Source organism: Momordica charantia (assembly GCF_013281855.1).
Source record: "Momordica charantia cultivar OHB3-1 chromosome 6 unlocalized genomic scaffold, Mcharantia_2.0 BLBB01000006.1, whole genome shotgun sequence".
NCBI classification, from domain to species: Eukaryota; Viridiplantae; Streptophyta; class Magnoliopsida; order Cucurbitales; family Cucurbitaceae; genus Momordica; species Momordica charantia.
In genome coordinates, this window is record NW_028275164.1 from 28,707,596 (window position 1) to 28,735,121 (window position 27,526).

Below are 27,526 nucleotides of genomic sequence, written 5' to 3' on the forward strand. Positions count from 1 at the left end.
GAGGGACCTAGCAATGTCATGTTGCCTCTTGGGGAGTGAGGAAATTAGGTGAATTTGTTGTGTCTAATTCACTCAAAGGCAAAAATCAAGTGCTTCTCTTCAAATATGATTAAGCTTCTCTTTTTGACCTTTGGAAATTCCTCATAATTAAACCCTTACCAAAAAGTTACACAAAAAATTTGACCACTTTGGTCCTTATTTGAAAAATTCACAAAAAATTATTTAATACAAATTTATTGCTACATTTCAAGAATTAAAAAACCGTCTCATCTCTTTCCTCAAAGTGGTGGATCGAACTTCGATCATGTCACGAGAGTGGATTCAGTTGGTTTCATCGGTCATTCTGCGAATTTCGGAGATAAGAGTCAAAATAGTCAATTTTTTAAAGGACAGAACCAGAAAATGAGGGTAGTATTTCAACCAAAAAAAACTTTTTTAAGGAATTCAACGTCGTATGCAATATAATAGTGTAAACTGCAAAAAGACAATGGTTGAATTATTATCTTTAAGTAATTTAAAAATGAAAAGGCTTGTGAGATTTGTGAATGTTATTATTTGGGTCCTGAATTTTTATTATTTTCTATTTCCATCTCTAAAGTTCCAAAAACTTTAATTTTGATCTTTGAATTTTACCCATCTTAAAATTAAATTCATGAAAATATAGACTTTTGTTCTAAAGTTTATTTTCATTTCTAATTTGGTCTTATAAGGTAAAAAAAATCTATGGTAGTCCTTATCAATCAATATTCATGAGTTATATCTCAAAATCAATTAGGAATAAGAGAAGTAATTCATGTCTATTATAAACATTTGTTAGGTCTCTTATCTTTTTAATATGAGATCATTAACCATCATTTTTAAGTTTTAAAAAATTTCAAATCCAATCCTTACTAGTTTTTTTTTTACATTTTGGGGGGATTCGAACTCATAACTGCTTGGTTGGAGGTATATATCAATTACCGCTGAACTATGCTCACTTTGACATACTTTTAAAAGTTTTGTTTTCTAGGTTATTGAACTTTTAAGTTTGTAAGTAATAGATCATTGTCATTAATTATGCTTTTTTTAGTACAAGAAATAGGTGAGGGATTCGTAGAGATATGTGCCAATTACCACTAAACTAAACTTACGATGGTATCAATTATGCGAATTTATTGTTAAGTAACACACATGCTATGTTATTTAAAGTTTGTTATGTTGGTAATGGGATAATTTTGACTAGATCTAGCCTTTTGGTATTGTAAGCATGAAAGTTATAAAGATAGTTGTAGTGACCTATTAAATACAAAATTGAAAATTTGTATTATCTAAGACGCAAAAATGGAAGGTATAGGAGCTCATTATAATATTTCTAAAGTATAGAGACCGAATAAACACAACCCTCAAGTTCATATTTCATAGACCCGTTGAAAATTTTTAACATACAAACAAACTTACAATTTAACACATTGATTATTCCATCTCAAACAACAATAAAATGCTCCTAGCTTCCACACCTAGGCCTATTTCAATGATCTCACTCTTCTACGCATTTTTTCTCTTGTAGCGTATTCTACTCATGAACTATCAATTTCTCTATGTCCTTCGACTTTTCTAGTATTTGAGTCAAAGTGGTTGTGATTTTTACCGATGTATGACTTGTTTTTCTTACAATATGTGGCTTCCCAAGCCCCATCATTTCAAACCAAAACTACTATATCTCCTAAATTTGTTTCTCTTCTAGGGACAATTTTGAATGTGATTAAAAACCCTTAGACTGTTTTACAGCTCATTGCTAACGTACGCCTAACCAATGTGTAACTTTTATTTTCCAATTAGTTATCCCATCATATTTTCATATTCATTTTAATGGAGAAGCTAATGAAGTTGTTTTGAAACAATTTCAAAGATTAAGAGTTAAAACAATAACTTTTGAAACGCAAATTATATAATTGAAACTTACTCTAAAGTCTAGAGGCAAAATTAAAATTTGTTACCTATGTCACATGTGCCATTATTTTACAAGTCACCACTACTATGTTATTTTCCGTTTTCATTTTAACAATAAAAATTTTGACGTAAGGGTAATTTGAAATAAATTTAAAATTTAAAAGTAAATATATACTTTTAAAAATTTAAGTGTATTATTACAACCCATCTTAAAGTTTAGTATTTTATATAATTTAAAGCATATTAATATTCATGAGTTATATCTCAATTCAAGTTTTTTTTAAATTTTAGAATCGGATAACATATTAAAATTGTTTGAGAAATGACCTTGTATTATTTTTTAATCTGGGATATTTTAACACTCCATCCACATTTTTCAATTCTCTTCCAGAAACAAAAAACGCAATAATTTTAGCTTCCAGTCGCGGTTGCGGTTGCAGGATCGTCGTCTTCTCTGTAAAAGTATCGGTAACTTCTCTGCAATAAATTTCTCATCAACATTTATAAATTCAATTCTTGTTTCCTCTTCCGATCCCATTCCCAAGCCCCCTCTTCTCTCAATTTTTTATATTAATTTTCTACTCTGTTCTTCTTCAGTTGTTTCTCTCTCTAAGTTGCAGCAGCCATGGCGAAGAGCATTTTGGTCACTGGTGGAGCTGGGTACATCGGCAGCCACACCGTTCTTCAGCTTCTTCTGGGCGGCTATAACGCCGTCGTCGTCGACAACTTGGACAACTCCTCCGAAATCGCTATTCGCAGAGTCAGAGATCTGGCCGGTGATTTGGGCAAGAATCTCACCTTTCACAAGGTTTTCTCACTTACTTTCGCCTCTTTTTTTTCCCTTCCGTTAGGTTAATCGTTCGATTTCATGTGTTAAGCTTGCGAATCGTGTTAGTTTGTTGCCATTTGGTTCTCTGGAACTCATATTTGTTGCGTCGATCTTGAGATTTTGTTGATTCCTGTTCGTGATTTTGCGATCTCTTTGAAACGAACATTTACATGTGGATTGGATTCAGAGTCTGTTTTTCATTTTCCTGGAAAGTTCTGGATCAAAAGTTACAATGCGATGAGGATTTCTGGTGTTGATGTGGTTGCGATTTTCCATTTGCAGCTTGATTTACGGGATAAATCGGCTCTTGAGAAGGTTTTCGCCTCCACGCAGTAAGGATCTCTACTTACTTTCTCACCTTCCAAACATTATTTGGAGAAAATTTTCTATTTCCTATTGTGATTTCGTACAAAAACTAAAAGCATCTTTGTGCGGCCACATGTTTTTTAACCTATCGGAAAGGATCCCCTCGCTTTACGCGAAGAACGGGTCCATTCGTAAGCATCTAAGTTTTATTCACTATAAAAGAAAATATATATATATTAATTTTTTAACGACTAAAATAATTTTTTTAAAATTAGATTTTAACTTCTATTTTTAATGAAAAACATTGGCGAAAGGGCACCCGTGCCATGGCCACAACGTTGGGTTCAGTTCTTTATCAGCAGGCGCACATCGCCAGATGGCCTCTACTGAATTGAAGGCTTTTTATGGAATGTTTTTTGGTTTTCAGAAAATAAGTAGTCTGTCAATGGATATATATTTTATATTTTAAAACATTCCTTAAGCTTTTTAGAAGGAAAAAGAATCTAAAAATTGTATTTCAAATTTCAAAAATTAGCTGAGGTATTGTTTTTGTGTGTCCCTGCATTTTTATAATTCACTAATTGTTGAGGGTAATTTCAATGTCAATGAGTCCTGAGGGGAGGGTGCAAGAAATTTCTGGGTTTTTGATAAAATGGAATAGTTTCATAATTTGGCCCATTATTTTCAGCACCACCCTTCTCCCCCGTCTCTCTCAATGGATGAAGATGAAGCTTTGTGCTTTCCGAAAAAAAGCATACCTTTTTTTCTTTTTTCTCTTTTTGCATTCTCTAACTTTTTTGGAATTCCAATTGTTTTTGCAGATTCGATGCTGTCATACACTTTGCTGGACTTAAAGCAGTTGGTGAAAGTGTCCAAAAGCCACTGCTATACTACGATAACAACTTAATTGGAACAATAGTTCTCTTGGAAGTCATGGCTTCCCATGGATGCAAAAAGGTTCTCTTGCATCTTACTTAAATACCAAATCATATAATTTAATTACTGACGAGCCATAATAAGAACTTTATTGTGATACCTGGGAATTCCCATTGATCCCTTGAGATCTTACAAATTTTGATATGATGCAAACCTAACTTGTCTTTCAAAATTTTCTCTTTGTCAGCTTGTGTTTTCATCATCTGCCACTGTCTATGGGTGGCCAAAGAAAGTCCCTTGCACTGAAGAGTTCCCTTTGTCTGCAACAAACCCATATGGACGAACTAAGGTGCAAAGAATCGGCATGGAACTTTATAGATGCTCTCAAGAAACTCTCTGAGTTTTCTCGAAACAAAATTTTGTTTTTAATATACAAAACCTGCTTGGAGAGTCAACAGTTCTGGATTAGCATTTTTCATATAGATGTTTTTTCCATGAAATGACCCAATATGCCATTTTCGTTTCAGCTTTTCATAGAAGAAATTTGCCGCGATATATACCGATCAGATTCGGAATGGAAAATCATATTGCTTAGATACTTCAACCCAGTAGGCGCACATCCTAGTGGAGACATTGGTGAAGATCCCCGTGGAATTCCCAACAATCTGATGCCTTTTGTGCAACAAGTTGCTGTTGGGAGGCGCCCAGCCCTTACAGTTTTTGGAACCGACTACTCAACCAAAGATGGAACAGGGGTACGTCTTTTAAAAAAAAAAAGTTCATTTTCCCTTTTCCTACTCCTATATTTGATAATTAAAGGTTGGTGGTTGTTGTCTCTTGTTTTAGGTTCGTGACTACATTCATGTTGTTGATTTGGCTGATGGGCATATTGCTGCATTGCGGAAAGTGGATGATCCCAAAATAGGTATAAAGGGTTTGCTTTTGGCCATTTCACAATCTCATATCATTATTTTCATCGAGAGAATTATAAGACTGGTGGATATATTAATCCACAGGCTGTGAGGTTTACAACTTGGGAACTGGAAAGGGTACTTCAGTTTTGGAGATGGTTGCAGCTTTTGAAAATGCATCTGGAAAGGTAAAATCTTTTCCTTCATATCCAAAGAGTAGATTAGTATAATGTGATATCAAAGCGCTCGGCAGTGACATTTCTTTTCTCTAGTTCATGTCTCGACTTTGCAAATCAAATTAATGTTAGAACCCACACGTGAGAGGGAGTGTCAAGAAAAACGATTAGCATTACTAACCTAACCCATCAGTTCAAGCTTTTGAATTTATATGGAATGCTTTTGAATTTATATGGAATGAGGCCTATTCTGTTTGCAGAAAATTTCTCTTGTAATGGCGGATCGACGGCCCGGAGATGCCGAAATCGTATATGCAGAAACAGAGAAAGCGGAGAAGGAGCTGAAGTGGAAGTAAGATAAGAACCCTAATCATAATCTCATTTTTAGCTGTTGTTAATCAATAAACTCATTGTTTGATGTGTGTGTTGTAGGGCAAAATATGGAATTAAAGAAATGTGCAGAGATCAGTGGAACTGGGCCAGCAAAAACCCTTATGGCTATGAAGCTTCAGCCCCCAACAAATGAGAAGACCCCAAACTTGTTATTCCTTTTCATATTTTCCCATTTCCATTTTTGCGATTGCCCTCTCAGATTGCATCTCTCTCTTTTGCATCAATGGATATCAATAAGCCAATCTCCATTGGGGCAGTGTTTTACACTTGTTTTTTTCCCCCTTGGAGTTGGAATGTAGACTTTATTTTTAATCATAAGTTTTTCTTCCACTACGTTATCAATATTTTCTCTTTATCCCTTGTTTTCCCTAAAATTTTTAAAGCGTGGTCTTTCAAATTCGAGTTGGAAAACAAAATTTACTTTCAATTTTGGTTTGTTTTAGTCACTTTTCTAAACGTTTATTTTGATATTTGTATTTTTTAAAGATGACCAATTTGGTAACTATTTGCAAAATTTTGTACGTAACGAAAATCATGTAATACAAATTTATGGCCACAGTGAATAAAGTGTCATGTTAAAATTATGATAGAAATAAATGAGATAAAAATGAAAATGAAGTGACCAAAATAGTTACCTTTTAAGTACATTAACCAAAATGAACTTTTTGAAAATATGGACTAAAATAAATAAAAGTTGAAAGCTTATAGACTAAAATTGATGTTTTCAAAGTATAAGGACTAAAATGAAAAAAATAATTAAGTACAAGGACCAAAATAATATTTAAACCTAATATTATTTAAGAAAAAAGACTTTGTTTCTCTTTTCTTAATGAGTAAAATTGGAAACACTGTCGAGAAGAAAAGACGAGTAGGAAAAGGTTGATTCCAAATATAAGGTAAACGGAGTTCAATATTTTATATATATGTGTGTATATATTAAGAGTAAATGTACAAAAAGAATACATATTTAGAAAAACATAAAACATTTTTTAAAATGTTAATAAAATTTTTCTAAAGACTATATCAAGTCTTTGTGAAACATAATAATGAATATGAAAACTATTATGTTATAATAAATTTTTTTATTAGTAAGAGAGGATAAAATAATTGAACAAAAAAATTAAATAAAAACAATTTTATTTGTGTTTTTAAATAACAAGAAACTATATTTTATTATTTTCAAAATTTGTCAAAAACAAGATAGAAATTTATTACCACAATCTTGAGATAAAAAACTTGAAATGAGAACAGAAAATAAGAAATAGAAACATTACAGAGTACTACATGAATGAAGAAAAATAAATTAAAGGCAACTCTTCTTCCTTTAGAAAGCAAAGTCATTTATCTTAATTAGCCCTTTTCTGGGCTATTCTTCCAAATTATTGAGTTCTTTTCTTAAAAGGAAAAATTGAAATAACCAAATTAATCGGCAGTGCCTTGTATCTCCCTATTCTAGTTAATACTTTTCTAATATTAATGATATATATTTTCTTTGGAAACAATATATTAACATTTTTAGTAATGTCAAAAATATTTTTCTAATTTACATTATGCTTACATGGCAATACACATAAGAAATATTTAACCAATTAGGTTGTCTTTTAGAAAAATATCCTAACGAACTAGTACAAAGGTAGTGAAAATTTTCCATATTACCTCGATTTATTGTTAGCTATAAAAGCAATATTTAAAAATAGTGTATTCTCATTAAATAAATACAATATATTACTTTGATGTGTCGAGATGTGAATGAAAGGAATAGGTACTATACTAATGTTAGAAATTTTCCCAATATCTACTTGGATCTTAGTTAGAAATTTTCCCAATATCTACTTGGTTCGTTTGAAGATGAGATTGACAATTCAATGTAGCACAACAAAATTTAATCCTTCAAATTTTACAAATGCGTATCTTTTCATTTACCGCATAAAAATTAAGAGTGCACCTTAATCAATTGATGTCGATTTTGAGCTCAAATCAAGGTTGGTCATTGACCAACAAGTCCATTTTCATTGATTGGAACTTGACAGTTTTGGAAGGCTTTGTAACACTAACTAATCGTAGCACTATCAGTCGGTCGATTTAGGCCAAATCCTAGAGGTGAGAAAAAAACTCCGAAAAATCAATCTAACCAAACCAACATTGACCAGTCGGTCTATTGAGGGATTCGATCAAAGTCGATTTTGTAAAATAGAAAACCGTCCAAACCAACCAAGTGCAGACTGCTGCAGACAGCTTTGAGCTTTTGTTTTAACAAGTAAATGGTCGCAATTGGAAATCATTTTTCATCGACTCATTCATTTTCTATTTTGGAAAACCAACGTCAACCGGCCCTTCATGACCGAGTCGGTTTTCCGAAATTTTTTGTTCATCCTTAACGGAAATTTTAATCGTTCCTTAAAACTTAGGATAAGTTGCAAATTCATTCGGTAAACGGTGCTAATGTACAAAAAGAAATGAAAAAAAGAAAGAAAAAAAAAAGGAGTTCGAATATTTCAATGAACTAGTTATCCTAGAATGATAAATGAAAAGTCTTTATGTACAGCTTTCTACTAAAAATGTGTTGATTCTTCTTAATTACTATACATCAACTTTGGTTATTGGAACCAGAAGTTCCATTTCCACATCCCAACTTGCAATCACTTTGTAAAGCCAACAACCAAGAGTCTACCTGACAAAAGAAATGAAAGGGTTTGAAGATCTCAAACCAATGACCACAACTTAACCTCTCCTAATTTGTAATGTTAATGTTCAGTTCAAGCAAAAAGGCTACAAAGCCAATTGGAAAGTACCTGAATCTTAGAAATACTCGAGCACTCATATCGCAGCCCGTGACGAGTTGAAACGTAGAACGCGTATCTTACATCTCCTTCGTCTTCGCGTGTAATGCTTGGCAGAGAATCTACTTCAACAATGTCTGCTAGAAGGGCAGAATCCTGCGGGCTAATATCTGACCATAAATTGTTCAATTTCATTAGCAAACGGAGTAAAGAAGGCTTACACTTGATCGAAGTAAGTTGACCATTCCAAATTTTAACAAGGATTATGTTTCGAATGATAAGTGTAGTACTAGTAGTAAAAGTAACCATTAAGAGGAGAAAATTCAAAACCCACATATTTTTTGGAATCTTAAGAGAGGAAAGAAACTGAATAAATTTAGAAAAATGAAGAACGAGAAGAACAAAGATGGAAAGACGATCAAAATTAACCTTCTTCGCTAGCATTCCTGCATATCCAATATCAGTAACTTCACCAGTAAAAGTTCACTTGTATTCGAGTCCAGTACATTACATGTTTATTCAGGTTTATCCATTGAAACATTACATAACATTACGTACCGTGTTTTTTGGTCCTTATTGTTTGAGATGGGTAGCTAAAATTTGGTATACTATAGCGATCTAAACAACTATATGTTCATTCCAGAAAAATGTAGATGATATGTTGCCATTAGATGGTATTAACTAGAGGTGTCCAAGAGACGATCCCAGATTTCATGCACGAAACATAAAGGATTTATCAGTTAGGAAGTGAAATACCTGTAGATGATAAGTAGAAGTATATACAACCTCCATGTAGGACAACGAAGCGGGGAAGCCAATCGTCAACATCAGTATCATCAATAGGCAGAGGTTCTCCTGGTAGGGCTGCCCACCTCTACAACACAAAAAAGCCATTTTATTGCACAACAAATTTACAATAAAGAGTAAACATTCAAAGGATTAAAAGATGATATGGGAAAGTCAATACAGTTCGAATGTACAAATAGCCCGACAGACGAGCAGACCGCAAAATTTCATCAACATGTTCCAACCTGTTCAAAAGAAAGATCTTTAAGAAAGTAAATATTGAAGACTAAAAGTTTTCTACAAATTCTCTTTGATCCTTACCACTAGAAACCAAGAATCAAGTACATAGGAATAGGATTACTTTAGGAAGGAAAACAAGTTTTGAAGGCATATCAATAATTTTTTTCAAGAGTTAAAAGGATCATTAGTTGAGTTTCATTGTCGTCAAGCATAAGGATTTCCTTACTGAGCTTTTAGATGAGCTTCCCGCTCTTCTAGATCGGCAATCTCCGACCGCAATGACGCGACCTCCACAGCAGTCAGCACAACCTGCAATTTGAAGATCCATTTCAGCAAAAGTACGAGAAAGTCAATCAAATAACATCACGAATCTGTATAACTAAATACCTTTTCTTGACCATCACTGCTCGAACCCCACGGCAATCCCCGAAGACTAAACAAGTTCAACATGAATGTAGCACTTCTCATTTTTCGACGAGTCCAAGAATGACTGTGTGACCTATTCTACACCAGATCAAGAACAATAACCAAATGAGCTAGTCCTCTCTTCTTTCTTGATTTCACTCCTATCTCTAAGCCGGCAACAAGTACCTCGATGAGTCGTCTACTCTCGGGCATTGTATGGATGAAGACGAGGTTGTATTCTCAGAACTGTCTGAATTGGATGGAGAAACTTGAAAGTGATCTGGTATAAACTTTATCCTCCTGGAAGTATCATCCATGAAGCTGACTCTAGTCTCTAACTTCCAGCAGCTGCACAACTAAAGAGAGGATAAAAGTGCAAATAAGAAATTAAGAATTCATCGTCCATATCACTAGAGAATGAGGGGGAAGACCAATCAACAACAGAAACACCAGTGAAACATTTCTCTAAAAATCTAAATTAGGTTAAAAAAACAAAAAGTATGCATAGGGCTGCAAGTCTAGAAATTCCTGAAGTCAAACATGAATCAGCAAATAGTATTCCTATAAAATCTGAAAGAAACTAAAACCCAGAAAGAAATTTATGCTTACTAATTGATCTATTTCCTTATTTGTAAATCTGTTTATTTTTTCTTTTTATTCTCAAAAAGCTTGGAAACTACATACTAATCGCACAATAACTTATGATTGCCCTTAATCTTAAAAAACCCAAAACAACCCAGAAACCTCCACGAATTCTCTATGAAAAGAAATCCAGAAAAAGCAACAATTTCCATTACCGAGCTCGAATCCGCGGTGCTTCAGCAGTTGATTTCCAGCAAGCAACAGACGATTGCTACAAAAATTTCCGTGGATTTTGGGGCAATTACTACTAATTCGACACAGAAAAAACGAAAAAAAAAAAAAGGGATGGGGGAAAGAAGATGGAAGTTGGAACGAACCTGTTCGCGAGAGAGGAGATGTAGTTCACAGAATGTGGTTTGACCCATCAATGGAGAGATTCTTGTGTTCGGTACAGTAGTTGTTTCTGTTTTTGCTTAATGAATAATGATGATCCTCGTGGGAAAAGGACCTTTTTGCCCTCTCCAATTAGCATTCTGATTATTGGATTAGATTGGGATTTCCATTTCTTTTTTCTTTTTCGTATTTCGAAATTCGCTTAATATTAAATATCATTATGTATAACCTAATTTCAAATTTATCCTTAGATTGTTTAAAATTTTTACCATCGTCTCCGCTCAATTAAATTTTATTGGACGTCTCTGCAGTTAGTTAAAAAAGTAAAAAATATTAAAAAATTATTTTCAAACGAACCAACTTACTTCTGTAGGAAACTTTTACAGTGGTTGTGAATTACACTATGACGGATAAAAAGACATTAAATGGTTCGAGCCACACACTCCCATAATTTATTTTCTATGGGAAGAATTCCATTCGATTATTAATTCAAAATAACAAATAAAATTTTGTAGAGTAGAAGGAAAATATCCAAATACATTGTATTATTTCAATAATATATATTTGCAGTAACGAAATATCTTTTTCTTCGTCCCCGTGTTGATCTATGATTTCTATCATGTTAAAGAATATGTCAATGTGATTATAATATTGATCGTATATAACTATGATCTTCTATTTTCTATTATTTCATATATCGTATCTCCCTTCATCTTAATTCTAATATTATAGTTAAATTTTAAAAATTCGATAACATGAAATTCTTCCAAAATGAAAATAATTCTACATTTATTTTAAAAAAATCCATCAATATCAAATTTTTCCTACAAGGACACGTTCCAAACGAGGAGGAAAATCCTTGAGACTTATAATTTGATAATTTGAAATCTTACCCTGATCCCCACAAAATTTCGCAAGAACGGAGAATGAAATAGGGGCAGGGACAGAACTATTTGATAAACACCAAAAGAGTATAGTAAAATTGGATCTTCAAAGTTCCATTTCATCGGAATGAATTGTCAAAGTTTCCTCTTATTAAGGAAAGTTTAGCTTAAGCATTCCTTTTACATATGATATAAGTTCTTAATACAGGAAACTAAAACTTTTAGACATGAGAAAAAAATGTCCACAACCTTATGGTCTTTCCTTTGAAGGCTCACCATCAGATGCACCCACCCAGCTGCAAGTAAGGTGTAGAAATGTGAGTAAAAATATCCAACAAAAAGCAAACACAAAATAAATGATTCATTAACTAATGGGTGGATTATACGCAAAGATGCAGCCAATGTATATTGCCAGGCTAAAAGTAAAAAAAACAAAACAAAGAAATCTCCGATCCTGATTTAAATCCCATTTTGATCTTTGAACTTTGATTGGTTCCATTTCAGTCTCTAGACTTTCGAAATATTCATTTTATCCTTGAACTTTTAAGTTTGTCCCATTTTAATTCCTGAACTTTCAAAATATCTATTTTAGTCTAAGCATGAACAAAATAACCACTTTAGTCTACCTTTATTTTACTTTTTAATAACATGGTTTTGAGAATGTATATAACGTAAACATATTAATGTATGTATTCAAACCGAATATGTTGAAGACGCGCATTAGGTGTCAAAATCATATAGGACTGAAATGGTTACTTTTTGAAAGTTCATGAATTAAAATAGGCATTTTAAAAGTTTAAGAACCAAAATAATTATTTTTTTTATGACTAAAATGGACTTTTTGAAAGTTTACGGAACTGAATGAAACAAGCCAAGCCGGAAAGTTCAAAGAGCAAAATGGAATCCAAGGAACAAACAAATCATAACAAGCTGAACACAACTTTCTCAATCACAAACAAATTTAACAACATTACTCATTAAAGCACAAATTAGACCAGGTAAAATTCTTAGGTGTGTATCTCATGATAACTTTGTTTCCTTTCTTGTCATAAGAAAAGTCCAAATTAAAAGCTTAAAGCACATTGCATAAGAAGAAACAACAGATCAATCAGCAATGATAAGAACAACCACCAAAGAGAAATAGGTTCTATTACCAAAACAGCCTCAATCTCCTCGTTAGACATCGGTGTCCTCTTAGGCTGAAGGGAAGCTTTTCCTCCCACAGTTTTCAAAACATTTCCAGTTGAGAAGATAACTTGATCATCGACCCCAAGGTTTGATGGAGTCTGGGAAGTAGAACCTGAAAAAACTTTCTTCAGTAGTTGCTATGTTCATAAAACAAGTGGTAGATAACTTTGAGAAGACGTATTATCGAGGCAGAATCCAATGACCGATATTACACGATACTTCGACTCACTAATGAATTATGATCATCCAAAAAATGGCTATTAATAAACATGTTAATGCATCAACTAGGTGTTCCTTTCTTTTCGAAGAGGTGGTAATGTTAGGTTTCATGTCAACTACGGAATTGATGAGGCAGACTGAAACAGGCATAGAAATATAGAAGGATTTCTCAAATGTTAAATAACCATCATTGGTAATATTTCACAAGAGTTCTTGATTCTAAGCATTCCAAATGCAGTTCTTAGATAATGAGGTACTAATAGAAGTGGAAACAGGCATAAAAGTCAATTTCCCTCTCATACAAACATCCTCGAATCAGGAAACCTATGGATCAAATTGAAATTCTCACAAAACCCAATCTCTCTCTCTCTCTCTCCCCTCTCTTCTCTGAATTAAGTTTCATTCTATTTTACTCATCTGTGTCATTAGATTTCAAAATCCAGGTTAAAAATGCTATCCAAAAGTAGAAAAATCAAAGTTAAGCCAGCATAGCTAGAAGATAACAAATTAATAGCACACTCTTGTATTCTTTAATCACCATGGCGGTCCACATAAATGCATCAGGATCTCCATCATCAAGCTGAAACAGGCTAGAACTTAAATAGAAATCATTACCCACACAAGAGACTAAAAAAAAAAATCCCAACTCTAAGCAATCAAATTAAAACCAAACGGACGAACACAGAACCACAGCCACAAATACAGGTCATGTCAAGGATTTTCCAAAGAGAAATCATCCATGAAGAACAAGTCAAAAATCATGAACGGAACGACAGGGAGAAAGCCTAGCGATTTCGATTCAGGTAGAGAAGATTAGTTTTCCTTGAGGACGATCATCGATTCATCATAATAATAAGAAGAAGAAGAAGAAAGAAAAGTAAGAAAAAGGTGGATGCAGACCAGAGGGGTTGGGATGGCGTTTGGGAAACTTGATTCGAGGGATCCTCTTGATTGCTTGGGCTCCACCCATGGCTGGTACGGTCGCTTTCTTGGGCTGTTTGCAGTGCAGATGGGTGGATGAAGATCTCGTGAAAGTGACGGCGATTTGAAAGCGAGACTCGACGGGGAGCGGCCACGGCTGCGCTTAAACGTACGCACTACCGACAAAGCCAACACACACAATATTATGCTAAAATACGCATTTCCTTGGCCTATAGTTTTCTTTTTTTTTTGGTTGATGGTTATGTTTATTTAGTTCATGTATTTTAAAATGCTTGTTGTTGATGTTAAATTATGGTACGTGAGCCAGCTAAAATCTGAATCGTGGTGAAAGTAGATGAATTGAGGTGGATGACCTACATTTGTATGGTGCTTGACCAATGTTCTGATGAGTAATTGAGCTAAATAAGTATAAAGTCGCGTATTTGGATATGAGGTAGGTTTTGCTGTTTATGGAGAGTTCGAGGAGGCAACTCTGTTGCTTGATCAATTCGTGTCGGGATGCTAGTGTCTGGTGTCAAGCATATCCCAAGTTAGAGGCCACAACTTGACAACATATCTGGATTGAGTACTTTGTTAAGGCATGACATTCGCAAGTGAAGGAGATATAAAACACCCTTATTCGAGTTAGTATCTTGTGTTCAGTTTCACCTAGCTCAACATTTTGACCATCTAAGCTCGATAAGACATCACATAAGGTCTGATTCGTGTTCACGTAGGGTATTTCCTTACCCAATACTTCTAATATGTTTCCTAAATTTATAGGGTTATTCATTTAGTCACTAATAAGTTTCTAATAACTTTTGTTTACATAATACATGGATAAGACCTATCATACCCAAAAACTTAATAATATAGAGATAAATACTTAGACATTTAATCATTAAATAATGGCATGTTGTATACCCATTTTTTTTAGTTCAACAAAATCGGGGTAGGGATTTGAACCTTCGATCTTTTGATCGATGATACATGTCTTTATTAGTTGAGTTTTGCTCAGATCAAACTAACAGGGTTAACAACAACGACCTACTAGATAGGTCATAAAATTTAAAAATTTGAAGTTTACATTAGAAACTACTTTCTAATACAAAGATAACATCGACACATTGTTAGAAGTTCATGAACCATGATTTAAAAAAAATAAAAAATTCATGAACATAGTATAAGAAATAAATAGACGCATTCCTAAAAGGTAAAAGATAAACTTTTAATTTAACCTTTTTTTATAATATTATTTTATTTGATTCAAAATTTATGGTTATATCTTTGAGAAGAGGCCGGTTACCCATGTGATAGACTTTTTAGCTATGATTAGGTTCACGCACTAAAACCGCCGCTTTTTACTTGCAAATCTAACAAAAGAAATAGAGGCCCAACCCAAATGAAGTAAATAGAAAATTTGATCATCCAACTAATATAAAGTAATAACTATATACCTCATAGGGTTTTACGTCGGTTTGTCGGATCGGTTTTTAGGTTAAAACCAATGTCGAAATTGACACAATCGATTTTCAAAAATGAAAATGGATCGTTCGACCTATCACCATTATCATCAACCAGCCAACTAATCAGTTTAGTAGGTCGATTGTGTCAACTTTTGCCAGTTGGGAGGGAGTGTATTGCACACGAGACTAGAATTTTTCATTGGTCTCGCATTGTTACCCTGGTCAACCAATTGGCCAACAGTTTGGGAATTGTCCAAACCAATCATTGATAACAGGGTGGTGAAACTGACCGACCGACATCGATTCGATCCATTTCGATCATTCTTATTGATTTTTCGGCCTCCAATATACATCCTTAATACCTCATATGAAGTATATTAGTCACATTAAATATCAATGATATACTTTATTGTAGGTATACCTAATATAATTGATACATCTAGTATCCAGTATATTAACTAACTTTAACTTTTCTATTTTATTTGGATTGGCCTCCAGTTCCATTTTATTTTATTTTTTATTTTTTTAACTATAATGATATATTTGAAATTTGGCTATATTTGCAGAACAAAAGAAATTGTTAACCATGTTTACAAATATAATATGACAAATATCGTTGCCAACCACTAAAAATACCCCTGCAAAATTATACGTGGAACTGAGGATTCTAAAAGGGACGGAGAAGCCCTATTTAAAGTTTATAATATATTTCTTTTTATAGAAATAAAAAATTAATTAATTACTTAAATTATGTTGTAACATGTCTATTTAATAGATTTGTAGAACATATTGTGATAGAAAGAAAGCATAAGAAAGGGAATAGTTTGGGGAAATAACCAATTTTTTTAGTTAAATTTCTTGGAGAACGTGGAGTCTTTCTTTCTCGATCGTTTGTCTTTTTCGTCGTGGATTCCAATTCGTTTCAACGATCAAATTCCTTTTATCAATGTCGTACTAAATTAACCAAATTTTTTTTTTATCATAGGAAGATATATTAAGTTACCATTTGATTAGCTACACAGAATGGTTTAAAGGCAAGATGTAATTGAAATAAAAAAAAAAGCAAGTTGTAATTAATTTTTTTATATTAAATTTAGGGAACCAAAAGAAAATTAAACATTATGGATTAAACTTATAATTCAATTTAAATAGAAAACTATTTCAAATAATCTCTAAAAAAATTAATTTGAAAATTCATATGCATGAATTTTGTGTTGAATAGAACCATATTTCAATTTTACGTTTAATTCATCGACGTGAGTTTAATTAGTCGATCAATAGGTCATGAGTTTGAATCTCCACAATTGTTGTACTAAAAGAATTTATGTTTAATTAAGAAAAATAAAAGGAGAATCAAATTTGACCTGAGATAAATTATTACCCTAAACTTTAAATTTCATAAATTGAACTAATATAAAAGAACTCCAAAAAAATAATTAATTTAGTGAAAATCAAACTTACACAAAATTTTGTTTAATTAATGCACAAGGTCGACTATTAAATAACTATACTAAAACTTACAAATTAAAAGAAAAAAGTTATAGTGTCGTGTTTTTTTTCCTGAATCTTATCAATTTCATACTAAATATATATATATATATATATATATATATATTAAAATACTTTAAACCATTTGATGCACATGATAATTTGTCAAATGAAAATCAAAATCTGTCCTAAATAAGATTTACAATACTTTAAAAGATTTTAAGGTAAAGTATAATTTGAAACAAATGAAATTTTATGCCCCCATTTGATAGATGTTTATTGTGTAGGTTTTTGTTTTTACTCATCGTTCAGTGTATTTTCACATTTATTGAAAATACATTTAATATTTTAGTCAAATTCCAAAAATGAAAATAAAAGTTTGAAAACTTCTATTTTCAGTTTTAAAATTTTGTCTTAAATTTTTTAAATATTTGAAAAATGTATATGTAAATATCGAACACCCGAAATGAGAGTAGTATTTATAAGTGCAATTTTTAAATCGAATTCCGAAAATAAAAAATAAAATAGTTATCAAATTTAGTCACAAATTATGCTTAAAAATTGTTTTCCCAAAAAAAAAAAAAGAAGAAAACAAAAAAAAATTATGCTCCTATATACTAATTTACCGACTCGACAGCCCTAAAAACCCATAAGTCAGCGCAAAGAATCATCACTCCGGAGCTCCTCCGTTCTGCAATGGCGTCCCTAGTTCAAGAAACATCCCAAAAAATCATCACTCCGGAGCTCCTCCGTTCTGCCGCCAAGCAATCACAACGATGCCTCGTTGTCCCAGTCCGCCTCCGCCGCGCCATTAAGAAGTACCTTCGAGGTTTCACTTCCCCGAATTCGTTTCTCTATCGTAGCTGTTTGAGTATGTTTATTTCTTTGTTGATGTCTTTATGCCTGACTCTGCGGTGTTGTCTGTGCATTTCAGAGCAAGAAGTACCTCATTTGAAGAGGAAGGTGCTGAGGCTGTCTGAATCATTCAGTGGCATCAAGGATGTTAATCTGCAGCTGGCAGCGACCACTTCCAAGGAGCTTGTTGAAGATCCTTTGAAATCCGTAGAGCAATCCAAGCGCTGGAAGATTAAGAGCTGCTACGGTGATATTGGCTTTCAATACAGGGACGACGAGACGATTGCTTACGTCGCCTCCCGGATGCCTGCTGTCTTTTCTGCGTGCTACAGAGTTCTTAACGAGGTATAACAGGTTTCTGCATACTGACTAAATGATTAAGTTGGCTCTCTGTCATCTTCAGAAACTTGAGAAATGAACTGGAGTTGCAAGAAATAAGACAGCTTAAAGGATGGTATACGGGAGTGCATTTTAGTATGGTGTAATGCTTAGTGCAAAGAATTAACGTGCATACGGTAATTATGCAATACGTAATGGATTTAGGACTAAGTCATGTTATTAGTGAAACTTACGTGATAATCTCGGGAAGCTTCCTGTTTTCTACAGTCGTCTCCGTATGGTGATTGTGATGATACATATTATTACGAGCATCTGAAGTTTGACCTGGTTCGGGGTTTATGTCAGGTTGATTTTTACATTTGGGAATAATTTTTTGATGATATTTTTACATGTTATATACTTAGGTTCGTAGAAGACTACCTGATTTCTCTCCATCTAATGTATTGGATTTCGGTGCTGGCACTGGTTCAGCTTTCTGGTAATAATTTGTATGCTGTGTATAACAGGCTAATTCATTTGTTTGAAGTAGAATAGCTAATTACTTTGTAATTTGAATTCAAATTTCTAGGGCTCTGCGAGAAGTCTGGCCCCATTCTATAGAGAAAGTTAATTTAGTAGAACCATCCCAATCAATGCAACGTGCTGGACGGAGTCTGATACAAGGTATTGAGGAATTTGCATTTTTCTTGCTGCGAGTTGTGATTTTGAACCAGTAATTAGGAGTGAATTAAGTTAATATTCCGAGAGACCAATTTTTATTCTGATCCGATCATCAGAAAACAACTTATTCAGGTTAACTATTGCCATATTCACATTGTTAAAATTATATCTGAAAAATATATTGACCCCTCTGTATTTGAACTTAAAATTTCCAAAAATTAGTTGGCTCCATGGAAGAAATAATCCATGTACATTCCTTATTGTGATAGACTTGCTTTAGTACTCATAAAAACAACAAGATTTACATGTTGCATTTGTTTTAGGCCTAAAGAACTTGCCACTTATTCATGGTTATGACAGCATTCAGGCGCTTAACAAAGATATTAGTAAGTCAGAGAGAGAACATGACCTTGTCATTGCTGTAAGTAACACTTTAAAAAATTTTAAGGAGCTCCTGGCTTCTGTCTTCTCTTCTTTTCCCTTTTTCTTCTGCATACAAACTCTCAAACCTCTGCAAGTATGAAAAATATATGGTAATTTAGCTGTTATATCAGAGTACTAATTGATGATTCATTTTACATGCCGTGGGACCAAGTCTTATGTACTCGGAGAGATACCATCACTGAAGGACAGGGTGACCATAGTGCGCCAGCTTTGGAATCTTACGAAAGATGTTCTGGTAAATATTTTAGCTCTGGATTTCATGTCTAACAAGCTCTCATGATATCCTGTTGTGGCCCTATTATCTATGACTGCATGATTAATACAGAAGTAACAATAAGAAATTTTGGCGATCTTTTTCCTACAGTACCATATTGCAACTCTGAAATACCTAAATAAGTTGCACTGACTTTTTTTTTTTCCTTATTTTTCTTTCTCTGAAAATTGATTTGCACAAGCCTAAATTATCCCATTTCACCAGTTCTTTTTTGGCCATTTGCCATCTTCTGTGTAATTATTCCTTAATGTAGTTTAAGAAATACGAATGTGATGTAGGTCTTAGTTGAACCTGGAACACCACATGGATCTAATATCATATCTCAAATGCGATCCCATATATTGTGGATGGAAAAAAGGGTAAGTTGATTCTTTATTGTATCTATTTGAAAGTGGAGCACTTTTTCTCATTAATGATTGTGTTTTCTTCTGATATATAGAAATGGCATAAATATGAGAACAACAACAATATAGCTTGTAAGGACTTGGTAACTCAAAAGTGCGGTGCTTATGTAGTTGCTCCTGTGAGTATAACAGGTTCTTTCTCTGTTCTTTTATTTTTACAATTTTGCAGTACTTCTCCTCACTTGGCAGTCTTGGTGGCCTCCTTGATTTGTATAGAAAAATTTTCCCTGGTAATAATCAGCCTAACACTCTGTTTTTCATCTATCTTTCTAAGCAGTGTCCCCATGATGGAAAATGTCCACTAGAGAACTCTGGAAAGTATTGTCATTTCGTTCAGCGATTGGAGAGGACATCAACACAACGAGCTTACAAGGTTCATCTTCTTAGCATTCAACTCCATTTCACCTTAGCACTCATGTTGCGAGCTGTATGTCATGTTAAAATTGATGGGAAATTAGAAGGCATATACTAACATTCAGTATATTATTCCATAGATGTTACACATTTTCTAGTTTCATATTTATTTTTTTGTTGTAGCTTTTTTATTTTTTTTATATTTTAATTTTCTTTCATATCATAACCATTATGGGCCAAGGTAAATAGTAAAGGGTTTGGAGTTGGCCACCTAATATCCTATGAGTTATCTTGGCAAACCATACGTAGTACGATACGATCAAGCAGTTTTCTCATGAAAATAGTTTAGGTGTCTGCAAGTTGGTCCAAAAACCATGGATATAAAAAAAAATTCATATAATTTCTTTCTATGTGTCAATATCATTTAGTTCTAGTCTGTATGATTGGTATTTCATCCTTTTTGAACAAGAAGAGTTGTTATGTGTTCAATTTCTCTGTTTTTTGAATATTACTACAGTCTATTGAAGTGCTTGCCTGAAATTCCTTGGGGAAGATGGAATTTTTTTGCTTGTGGCATATACCACTCGGTGTTAAATTTATATGATAGCCAATTCCTAATGATCATCCAAAAGAGTAGTATTTAAACACATAAAATGAGCATATCATAATATATACTACGTTATGACTTGTATGGTTAGTCATGGTTACTGTTGAAGAAATTCCTGAGAACATTTTAATTCATTCAAGTCTAAATGTAGAGTTCTTTAAAAAAAAAAGTTAGCAGAAGATATTTTGGGAGAAAAACTGATTTTTCACATCTTTTTATGGTAGATCTTGAATGTCGTCTTGATGAATTTGCTTGCACCCCCTAAATCGACCTAAAATATCTTTGCTTATTATCATTTACCCATTTTTTTACGTGTAGCGTTCCAAGGGTGAATCTCTAAGAGGCTTTGAGGATGAGAAATTTTCTTTTGTTGCTTTCAGGCGTGGACAGCGTCCTCGGTGAGTTCATTTATATTCTTTTCAAATTCTCAAAGTTTTGAGGTCTCAATTCTTTGAAGAATAATAGAATTGTTCAAGTGATATTGTGTTGATTGTTGGCAGTTTATGTATTTTTATTACTTCTCCAACGTCATATCTTCATCTTGATATTTATATGTAGACTCTCAATAAAACAACCGTGTTTTCACTTCATTGCTTTGATTTATTCAGGGAACCATGGCCTCTTGATGGCATGAAGTTTGAGACGCTAAAGGAACAGCATGCCAAAAGAAATCCAGAAGATCTAGAGATCGACTATGGTAAACATTAAATAAAATATAATGTCTTTCATTTCTTTCTAACCCTGCCAGTAAGTTGGAATGGCAACAAAAATCTTCAAACTGATCTCCATTGGCTACAATTTAACTAAAACCGTCATCACTCCTTACTTGACTATGGCAGAGGACCTAATAAAGTTGAACACACAAGACATTGTTCCATACCAAGAAGTGGATCCAGTTACTTATGACTCTGATGTTATCGAAACTGAAAATTTTGATGATGGAGAAGAAGAGGAAGAAGAACAAGGGGAATCTGTGCTTGCTGATCTTGGTGGTGGTTGGGGCAGGATTGTATTTTCGCCAATACGAAGGGGCAGGCACGTCTCGATGGATATTTGTCGATCAACAAAGCGGGATGCCTCGGAGGGCTCGTTCGAGCGAATTGTTGTCACACAAAGTAAGAATCCTACTTTACACCATCAAGCTCGAAGGTCAGTTTGGGGTGATTTATGGCCTTTTTGAATTCTGTCTTCATGTCTGGCATCTCCTTACATGAATTATATTCACTACTAGAAAATTTGTATAGAAGCCTATAGAGTTTAGACTTTCACTTATTATTGCTCATTGATTTGAGGAGCCAAGAAGTAATTGATGGCTGGTTGTTGGTATTTTTATATTTGTAATTCTTTTATATTTGATTTTCAATCTTAAGAGTAAAAAGTTGGCTATTTCTTTCTTTCTTTCTTTCATTTTTTCCTTATTAGTTAAAAAAAGAACAAGAACGGCTATTTCGTTGGTGCTACAGAACACGGATTTAAGAAACTCTCTCAAACATTAGGTATTTGATTAAGACAGTGCAAAAATAGTAAATGACAAAAAAATTGAAAAAGTAGTGATTTGTTTCTTGTTTGTTTGTTTTTTTTTTTGGTCTCATGTTGCTTTCCTTTTTTCAAGGAAGAAAAAAAAAACTATGTTTAATAATTGTTGTCTGTTTGTTTAAAAAAAAAATCAGGAACATGTCTGTAACCCTATATAATCTATTGTTCTCTTAACTGTAAAATCAATTGGATGAAAATTAAATTTTTAAATAAAATAATCATTTCAAATTTTTGTTATGGATTTTTCTTAATTAAAAATGATAAAATAATGATTTTACTCAATATTTTTGAAAAATTGTAAAATGTGAATTAGAAACAAAAAACTAGTAGATTTTGACGTTTTCAAAATTTACAAAAATTATTCTTAAGAGATTATAATACTCTGCAAACTTATTCTAAAAGTTGATTTCAATCTAATTTTTTCTTTTCCCTGGTCTCTTAAAATCAGTTTTTAATTAAAAAGATTTCAGTAATTAAGGAATCATTTTTCTAAAAATCTAAAAGGAGCTTCCAAATAATTTCTAAACAACAGAATTTTATATCTGGAAACAAAAAAACCATACATGGCATACATATTTCATTAATGGAAGCAGAACCTGCAATGCATATAAGATTGAAATATACAGTAGAGAGAGAAAGAGAGAGAGGAGAGAGAGATGTAAAAAAATATACTCAGATTAAGAAGTAATCAATGAAGGAGTCTAATTGAATGTAGTCTTCTCCTTGGAGGTTGAATAGTTGCTGATAAGAATCATCTTCAACCTCATCAATCATCTCACCATTGGCAGAACAATTCCATGACCCTCCATACAAAATCTCACACCCACCAAAAAGATCTCCACTTTCTATCTTCTCTTCTTCTCCCTTCGCCGCCAATTCAATCTCGGCTCCGCCCCCGCCGCCTCCTCCTCCAGGATTTCCCGACGACAATGGAAGCGCACTTGCCACGCCACTGCTCGAGTTATCCTCGTCGCAAAACGATGAAACTCGGGTCGGTTTTGTTGTCTTTGACGACTCTCCATTTTCGGAGTTTGAAGGGATTGTAATCCTCTCCTTCCTTGCTTGATTTCTTGTGTTTTCTGTTGCTGTTACAGCCAGCCTCTTGCTAAGATGGGAGTTCCAGTAGTTTTTGATCTCGTTGTCCGTTCGGCCTGGGAGCCTACCGGCAATGAGAGACCAACGGTTGCCGAGGAGGGAGTGGAGTTTTATAATGAGGTCATCCTCATCGGCGGTGATGTTGCCGCGTTTAATGTCGGGTCGGAGATAGTTCATCCATCTCAGTCGACAACTCTTTCCACATCGAAGTAGACCTGAATTGTGAGTAGATATAAGAGAGGAATGGAAAGAAATTCAGTGAATAGAGAATGAATAAGAAGAGAAAAAAAGGATTGAAGAATGACCAGCTTTCTTTGGCAAAGATCTCCAATGGCCTTCACCATGTTGTTGAATGTAGTTGACAAGCAATGCATCTTCTCTTGCTGTCCATGGCCCTTTGTGTAAGCCTCCATTGGAACAACATGATGATGTTCTTCCCATTTCTTGAGAGAGAGAGAGGGAGAGAGGATGGAAAGTTTGCATAATGTAGTCTTTTCTTATATACTACATCAAGTGGGAAGGAAAAAAGAAAAAATAAAAAGAAAAAAATGAAAAGAAAGTGGGAAAAGTTCAAATTTTTACATGTATTTGGCTCAATTTTAACCTTAAACTTAAATCCACAGTGAAATTATTACTTTCAGATCATTTTTAGTTTTCAATTTTTTAAAATTATGCAATTATTTACTCACAATTTCTTTGGCGTGCTTTCACGTTCCTTAAAAACACATTTGAATTCTTAGACAAAGTTAAAAAGCAAAACAGCAAAACAAGGGGATACAGGTGAAAGTAATAGTTATGAATTTAGTTCAACTAGTTAAGACATGCATTTTCGATCAAAAGGTCGTGTATTTGATTCACCCCACATGTTGCATGGGAAACTATTCTTTTTCTATTGGTTTTCCTAATTTGTTGGAGAATTAATTTTTGGCTAGGTTTTAACCTTTTAGTGTTGAGTTGGAGTACTTCTTTTCCATGTTTAGTTTTGTGGTCAAGTTAGGTAAGTATATGAGTAAAAATGACTTCTTTTAATAAAAAAAAAAAATCGCGTTTCTCAAATATTCAATAATAACATGATTTAAGCGTGGTTCAATTAGTTAAAGGTAGAGTTTCAAATTTCAAGCGACACGTCGACATGTCGAGTACCTCGACATCGACACGGGGAGAATGTCGTTTTTCTCCCAGTGTCGACGACATGTCGACGAAATGTTGTTTTTTTACTTATAATCTATAAATTGATTTTTTTTAATAATTTGAAAAGATATACTCACTAGTGGTGTCGATGGATATTTCGATTAAATAATTTGAAAATATATGTATAGTTTGTTTGGTTGAGATAACGTAGGAATTGATTTTTTTTCCCAACTAAAACGCGTTTTTTTTTTTACCTTTTGTGATGTTTTTCTTGTTGTTTTCATTAATTTAGCATCACAAAAGCCCCAAATTTAGTAGTGTTTGTTTCTATCTTTTTATCTCTTATAAGGCCAACCTCGTAGCAAATAAGTAAATCTGACTAACAAAAATCAAATCTTTCCCTTTCAAATTTGGCTTAAGATTATATGTTTATTTGAATTAAAATAAAAGATCATGTTTGGTATTAGTTAAATTATACCACCACTATTGGTATATAATAAATTTTATACATATTTCAATCTTGTTTAATTATTGAACTAAATATTAGATTTGATTAGAAATTATTGATAGAACATAATCAATCAACAATAACTCTAATTTACTAATTCAAATAATTTACATGTAAGTATATACATGATTTTGTTCTCACGGTATCATCACAACAACATTTTCATAAGTCTATTATTGATACATTTAGATATGATGATCAAAATTGAATCATTATGAGCTAATTAAGCTACCATTAAAGTTTTTTTTAATAATTCAAAAAATTTGCATAAATATCCACAATTTCCATATTTTTTTCCGAAATATCCATCGATATCGACATGTCCATCGACATATCCGTAAAATCGGGACCTCGACATTTCCATCGATATCGACATTTTGAACTTTGGTTAAAAGACATTACTTATCCATGTTGAACTGAAAGCACGCTAATGCACAAATAGAGTAAATTATAGTAGTTGTCGCCCACTTCTAAGATTTTCTGGATATGTATAATTTGCTACATTTTTTTTGTTTAAATTATGAATCCTTATATTTTAGATCACAGTATTTTTTCATCATTATCAACATAAAAACCAAAGTTGGAAATTAAGAAATGTTTAAATAGCAACGGTAATTTCATACAAATACTACTGTGCCTACCACTTTATAATTTTTTTTTTTCCTTTGAATGAAGTTAGGTTTAAATATGTAATTTTTTAGTTTCATGATATATGTTTGAGTTATGTTTAGGTTGACAAGAAATGTTAGTATTTTGTCTATAAGAGATTTGTTTCATAGTTATTCTCGAATAAAGCTTCCAGACCATTCAAAATGAATAAATATTATGAACAAATTTTTACTTAAAAATTTTATTTTTATGGAACGAATCCTTTAAGTTGAATAAGTGGTATAATCAATACCTCATCGAAATCAAATTGGAAAATTAAAGGTGAACCAAATAAGAAATCACACAAAATTTAAGTGACAAAATACTCAAATCATGTCATAAAAATGTCCCAACACAACCTAGCCATAAAACTAGGTAGATGTAGAGACGCTCAAACTTAGTAATAAAACATTTAAATCTAGCTAAAAAAGTATGTGACACAACCAAAAGAACCAATATTCTAAAAAATATCTTCCTCCCATAACAATAATGCCAAAGTAGTTAATACAAATCTTCATCAAGATATTAATTTCACTCCTTAATTCAAGTTTAAGAGTATTATTTTATTTTTTCTGAGTTTAGCAAGGATGGGGTGTGAAATCGAACCTTCAACTTAGGGAAGGGTAATAAGTGTCAATTCACTCTTTTATACTTAAATTTGCATTCAAAGTTTAGGGACTAAAAGTACCTATATATATTTTTTAAAATATACCATGTTTGGTAACAAATTAAAATCACATTTAAATTGATTTGAAATCATTTTCTCTAAAGAACTATATTAAATTAAAGTGGATTATGTAACTAATAATTATAAAGTGATTAACTGAGAAGCACTTTATAATATAATTTGACATGTGTAGAATGACTTTTAGATGTAGTGCAACAATAAGACTAAAACCTACCATAAGAAAATATAACCAATCACACTAGTATTCTAATTAAAACCACTTTAACAAAAAGTATTTTTAAAGAAAAACAATCTCTTAAAAATAAAGTCTTTAAATTAGAAGGTACACCATAAACACGAATTCTCCCTTTTCTCTGTCACAGAAAGAAAACATAGAGATAAATAATACATACTTACCAAGGTAAAATATAATGGTCAACATGAGCAAAGCTAACCGATTAACGCATATATATCCTCGACCAAAATGTCGTCATATGTTCGAGAACCCAGCAGCCACATCGTTGAACTAACCCAAAAAAAAAAAGAAAAGAAAAAGAGTAAAATATAAGGGTATGTACTAGCTCATGTCATACAAGTTACCCCACATAATAATAGCATGATGATTCATAATGGAAAGTGAATTTGGAAGTTTTGGGGAATTGATTTGAAGAAGTTTTCATACAAGTAATTGGAAAGTGCATGTGTGTATTATTTGTGTAGGGTAAGTTGAAAGGCAAAGCTCAACCACCCCCTTCTTTCCCTTGGCCTTGAGACTTGACAGCTGCATGCAATTGCAAATACACTTTTTCATTTAATGCCCAATTTGGCCACCCTCAAATTACCCCATTTCCCAACTTCTCAATCCAAAACCCTCTGTCTTTATTAATAGAATCAACCCACCAAAAATACCATCACCCTTCTTCTCCATTTCAAAGGAAAACTATTCTCCTTCATTGTAGATCTATCCTTCTTAGTTTTCTTCTTTTATCTGATAGAATTGATTGTGTAGGTTAATTGTATTTTGAGAGTTTGAACACCGTCCCATTTCAACCATAAGACAACCCCATCAAAGACATCTGCTTTTTCATCCTTCTAATTCCGTTTTGTCTTTTGATATATCCCAAGAAAAGAGGAATACAGATGGACAAACTTTCCTATGCAGAAAAGAAAATGACATAATCAAAGACATTAAATGCCAGACCAGAACAACAAATCAAAACGAAAGATTCTGC

At 33.0% G+C, this 27,526-nt stretch overlaps 5 protein-coding genes across 10 annotated transcripts; 2 read left to right on the top strand and 3 right to left on the bottom strand.

The window, feature by feature from the left end:
• Nucleotides 1-2,242: 2,242 nt before the first annotated feature.
• On the top strand, nucleotides 2,243-5,753 carry LOC111025338 (UDP-glucose 4-epimerase GEPI48). 3 transcript variants are annotated; one of them, XM_022303183.2, is made up of 10 exons: nucleotides 2,243-2,397; nucleotides 2,527-2,737; nucleotides 3,041-3,090; nucleotides 3,886-4,021; nucleotides 4,188-4,289; nucleotides 4,468-4,695; nucleotides 4,787-4,865; nucleotides 4,957-5,039; nucleotides 5,288-5,379; nucleotides 5,460-5,753. In XM_022303183.2, exons 2-10 carry the CDS (start codon nucleotides 2,555-2,557, stop codon nucleotides 5,551-5,553), a joined length of 1,047 nt encoding a protein of 348 aa, XP_022158875.1. In that variant the 5' UTR covers nucleotides 2,243-2,397; nucleotides 2,527-2,554; the 3' UTR covers nucleotides 5,554-5,753. The 3 variants fall into 3 exon arrangements, with proteins under 3 accessions (XP_022158875.1, XP_022158890.1, XP_022158882.1); XM_022303198.2 differs by having other exon boundaries at nucleotides 2,251-2,391; XM_022303190.2 differs by lacking the exon at nucleotides 2,243-2,397 and having other exon boundaries at nucleotides 2,453-2,737.
• A 2,071-nt stretch (nucleotides 5,754-7,824) lies between these two features.
• LOC111022819 (uncharacterized) lies at nucleotides 7,825-10,743 on the bottom strand. 3 transcript variants are annotated; one of them, XM_022300105.2, is made up of 9 exons: nucleotides 10,591-10,743; nucleotides 10,429-10,484; nucleotides 9,818-9,987; nucleotides 9,614-9,725; nucleotides 9,453-9,535; nucleotides 9,168-9,231; nucleotides 8,957-9,074; nucleotides 8,213-8,370; nucleotides 7,825-8,087 (listed from the first exon to the last, which is right to left on the bottom strand). In XM_022300105.2, exons 3-9 carry the CDS (start codon nucleotides 9,946-9,948, stop codon nucleotides 8,001-8,003), a joined length of 753 nt encoding a protein of 250 aa, XP_022155797.1. In that variant the 5' UTR covers nucleotides 9,949-9,987; nucleotides 10,429-10,484; nucleotides 10,591-10,743; the 3' UTR covers nucleotides 7,825-8,000. The 3 variants fall into 3 exon arrangements, with proteins under 3 accessions (XP_022155797.1, XP_087980840.1, XP_087980841.1); XM_088124714.1 differs by having other exon boundaries at nucleotides 7,825-8,091; nucleotides 10,591-10,742; XM_088124715.1 differs by lacking the exons at nucleotides 10,429-10,484; nucleotides 10,591-10,743 and having other exon boundaries at nucleotides 9,614-9,730; nucleotides 9,818-9,980.
• Nucleotides 10,744-11,578: 835 nt separating this feature from the next.
• On the bottom strand, nucleotides 11,579-14,017 carry LOC111023342 (uncharacterized). Its single transcript, XM_022300765.2, has 3 exons — nucleotides 13,798-14,017; nucleotides 12,645-12,790; nucleotides 11,579-11,786 (listed from the first exon to the last, which is right to left on the bottom strand). Exons 1-3 carry the CDS (start codon nucleotides 13,865-13,867, stop codon nucleotides 11,769-11,771), a joined length of 234 nt encoding a protein of 77 aa, XP_022156457.1. The 5' UTR covers nucleotides 13,868-14,017; the 3' UTR covers nucleotides 11,579-11,768.
• Nucleotides 14,018-17,408: 3,391 nt separating this feature from the next.
• Nucleotides 17,409-22,103, top strand: LOC111026114 (copper ion binding / methyltransferase). Of its 2 annotated transcripts, none has more exons than XM_022304109.2 (12): nucleotides 17,409-17,601; nucleotides 17,707-17,972; nucleotides 18,371-18,444; nucleotides 18,535-18,629; nucleotides 18,950-19,047; nucleotides 19,222-19,305; nucleotides 19,623-19,703; nucleotides 19,784-19,867; nucleotides 20,023-20,121; nucleotides 21,028-21,107; nucleotides 21,318-21,406; nucleotides 21,549-22,103. In XM_022304109.2, the coding sequence occupies exons 1-12, from the start codon at nucleotides 17,469-17,471 to the stop codon at nucleotides 21,887-21,889; spliced, it is 1,524 nt and encodes a 507-aa protein (XP_022159801.1). In that variant the 5' UTR covers nucleotides 17,409-17,468; the 3' UTR covers nucleotides 21,890-22,103. The 2 variants fall into 2 exon arrangements, with proteins under 2 accessions (XP_022159801.1, XP_022159802.1); XM_022304110.2 differs by having other exon boundaries at nucleotides 17,410-17,601; nucleotides 20,026-20,121.
• Nucleotides 22,104-22,763: 660 nt separating this feature from the next.
• LOC111024867 (transcription factor MYB3-like) lies at nucleotides 22,764-24,002 on the bottom strand. The gene is made up of 2 exons (XM_022302674.2): nucleotides 23,646-24,002; nucleotides 22,764-23,555 (listed from the first exon to the last, which is right to left on the bottom strand). The coding sequence occupies exons 1-2, from the start codon at nucleotides 23,821-23,823 to the stop codon at nucleotides 22,918-22,920; spliced, it is 816 nt and encodes a 271-aa protein (XP_022158366.2). The 5' UTR covers nucleotides 23,824-24,002; the 3' UTR covers nucleotides 22,764-22,917.
• Nucleotides 24,003-27,526: the final 3,524 nt, after the last annotated feature.

Excerpts from the sequence above, each read along its gene's own strand:
- LOC111025338 (XM_022303183.2), top strand. The coding sequence starts at position 2,555 with ATGGCGAAGAGCATTTTGGTCACTGGTGGAGCTGGGTACATCGGCAGC. Across the intron at positions 4,696-4,786 it reads CAACCAAAGATGGAACAGGG|GTTCGTGACTACATTCATGT; the intron begins GTACGTCTTTTA and ends CTCTTGTTTTAG. Across the intron at positions 4,866-4,956 it reads AGTGGATGATCCCAAAATAG|GCTGTGAGGTTTACAACTTG; the intron begins GTATAAAGGGTT and ends ATTAATCCACAG.
- LOC111022819 (XM_022300105.2), bottom strand. The coding sequence starts at position 9,948 with ATGGATGATACTTCCAGGAGGATAAAGTTTATACCAGATCACTTTCAA. Across the intron at positions 9,726-9,817 it reads AGAGTAGACGACTCATCGAG|GTCACACAGTCATTCTTGGA; the intron begins GTACTTGTTGCC and ends GGTGTAGAATAG. Across the intron at positions 9,536-9,613 it reads GCAGTGATGGTCAAGAAAAG|GTTGTGCTGACTGCTGTGGA; the intron begins GTATTTAGTTAT and ends TTCAAATTGCAG.
- LOC111023342 (XM_022300765.2), bottom strand. The coding sequence starts at position 13,867 with ATGGGTGGAGCCCAAGCAATCAAGAGGATCCCTCGAATCAAGTTTCCC. Across the intron at positions 12,791-13,797 it reads ACGCCATCCCAACCCCTCTG|GTTCTACTTCCCAGACTCCA; the intron begins GTCTGCATCCAC and ends AAGTTTTTTCAG.
- LOC111026114 (XM_022304109.2), top strand. The coding sequence starts at position 17,469 with ATGGCGTCCCTAGTTCAAGAAACATCCCAAAAAATCATCACTCCGGAG. Across the intron at positions 18,630-18,949 it reads TGGACGGAGTCTGATACAAG|GCCTAAAGAACTTGCCACTT; the intron begins GTATTGAGGAAT and ends CATTTGTTTTAG. Across the intron at positions 20,122-21,027 it reads CAACACAACGAGCTTACAAG|CGTTCCAAGGGTGAATCTCT; the intron begins GTTCATCTTCTT and ends TTTTACGTGTAG.
- LOC111024867 (XM_022302674.2), bottom strand. The coding sequence starts at position 23,823 with ATGCAAACTTTCCATCCTCTCTCCCTCTCTCTCTCTCAAGAAATGGGA. Across the intron at positions 23,556-23,645 it reads ATCTTTGCCAAAGAAAGCTG|GTCTACTTCGATGTGGAAAG; the intron begins GTCATTCTTCAA and ends CTCACAATTCAG.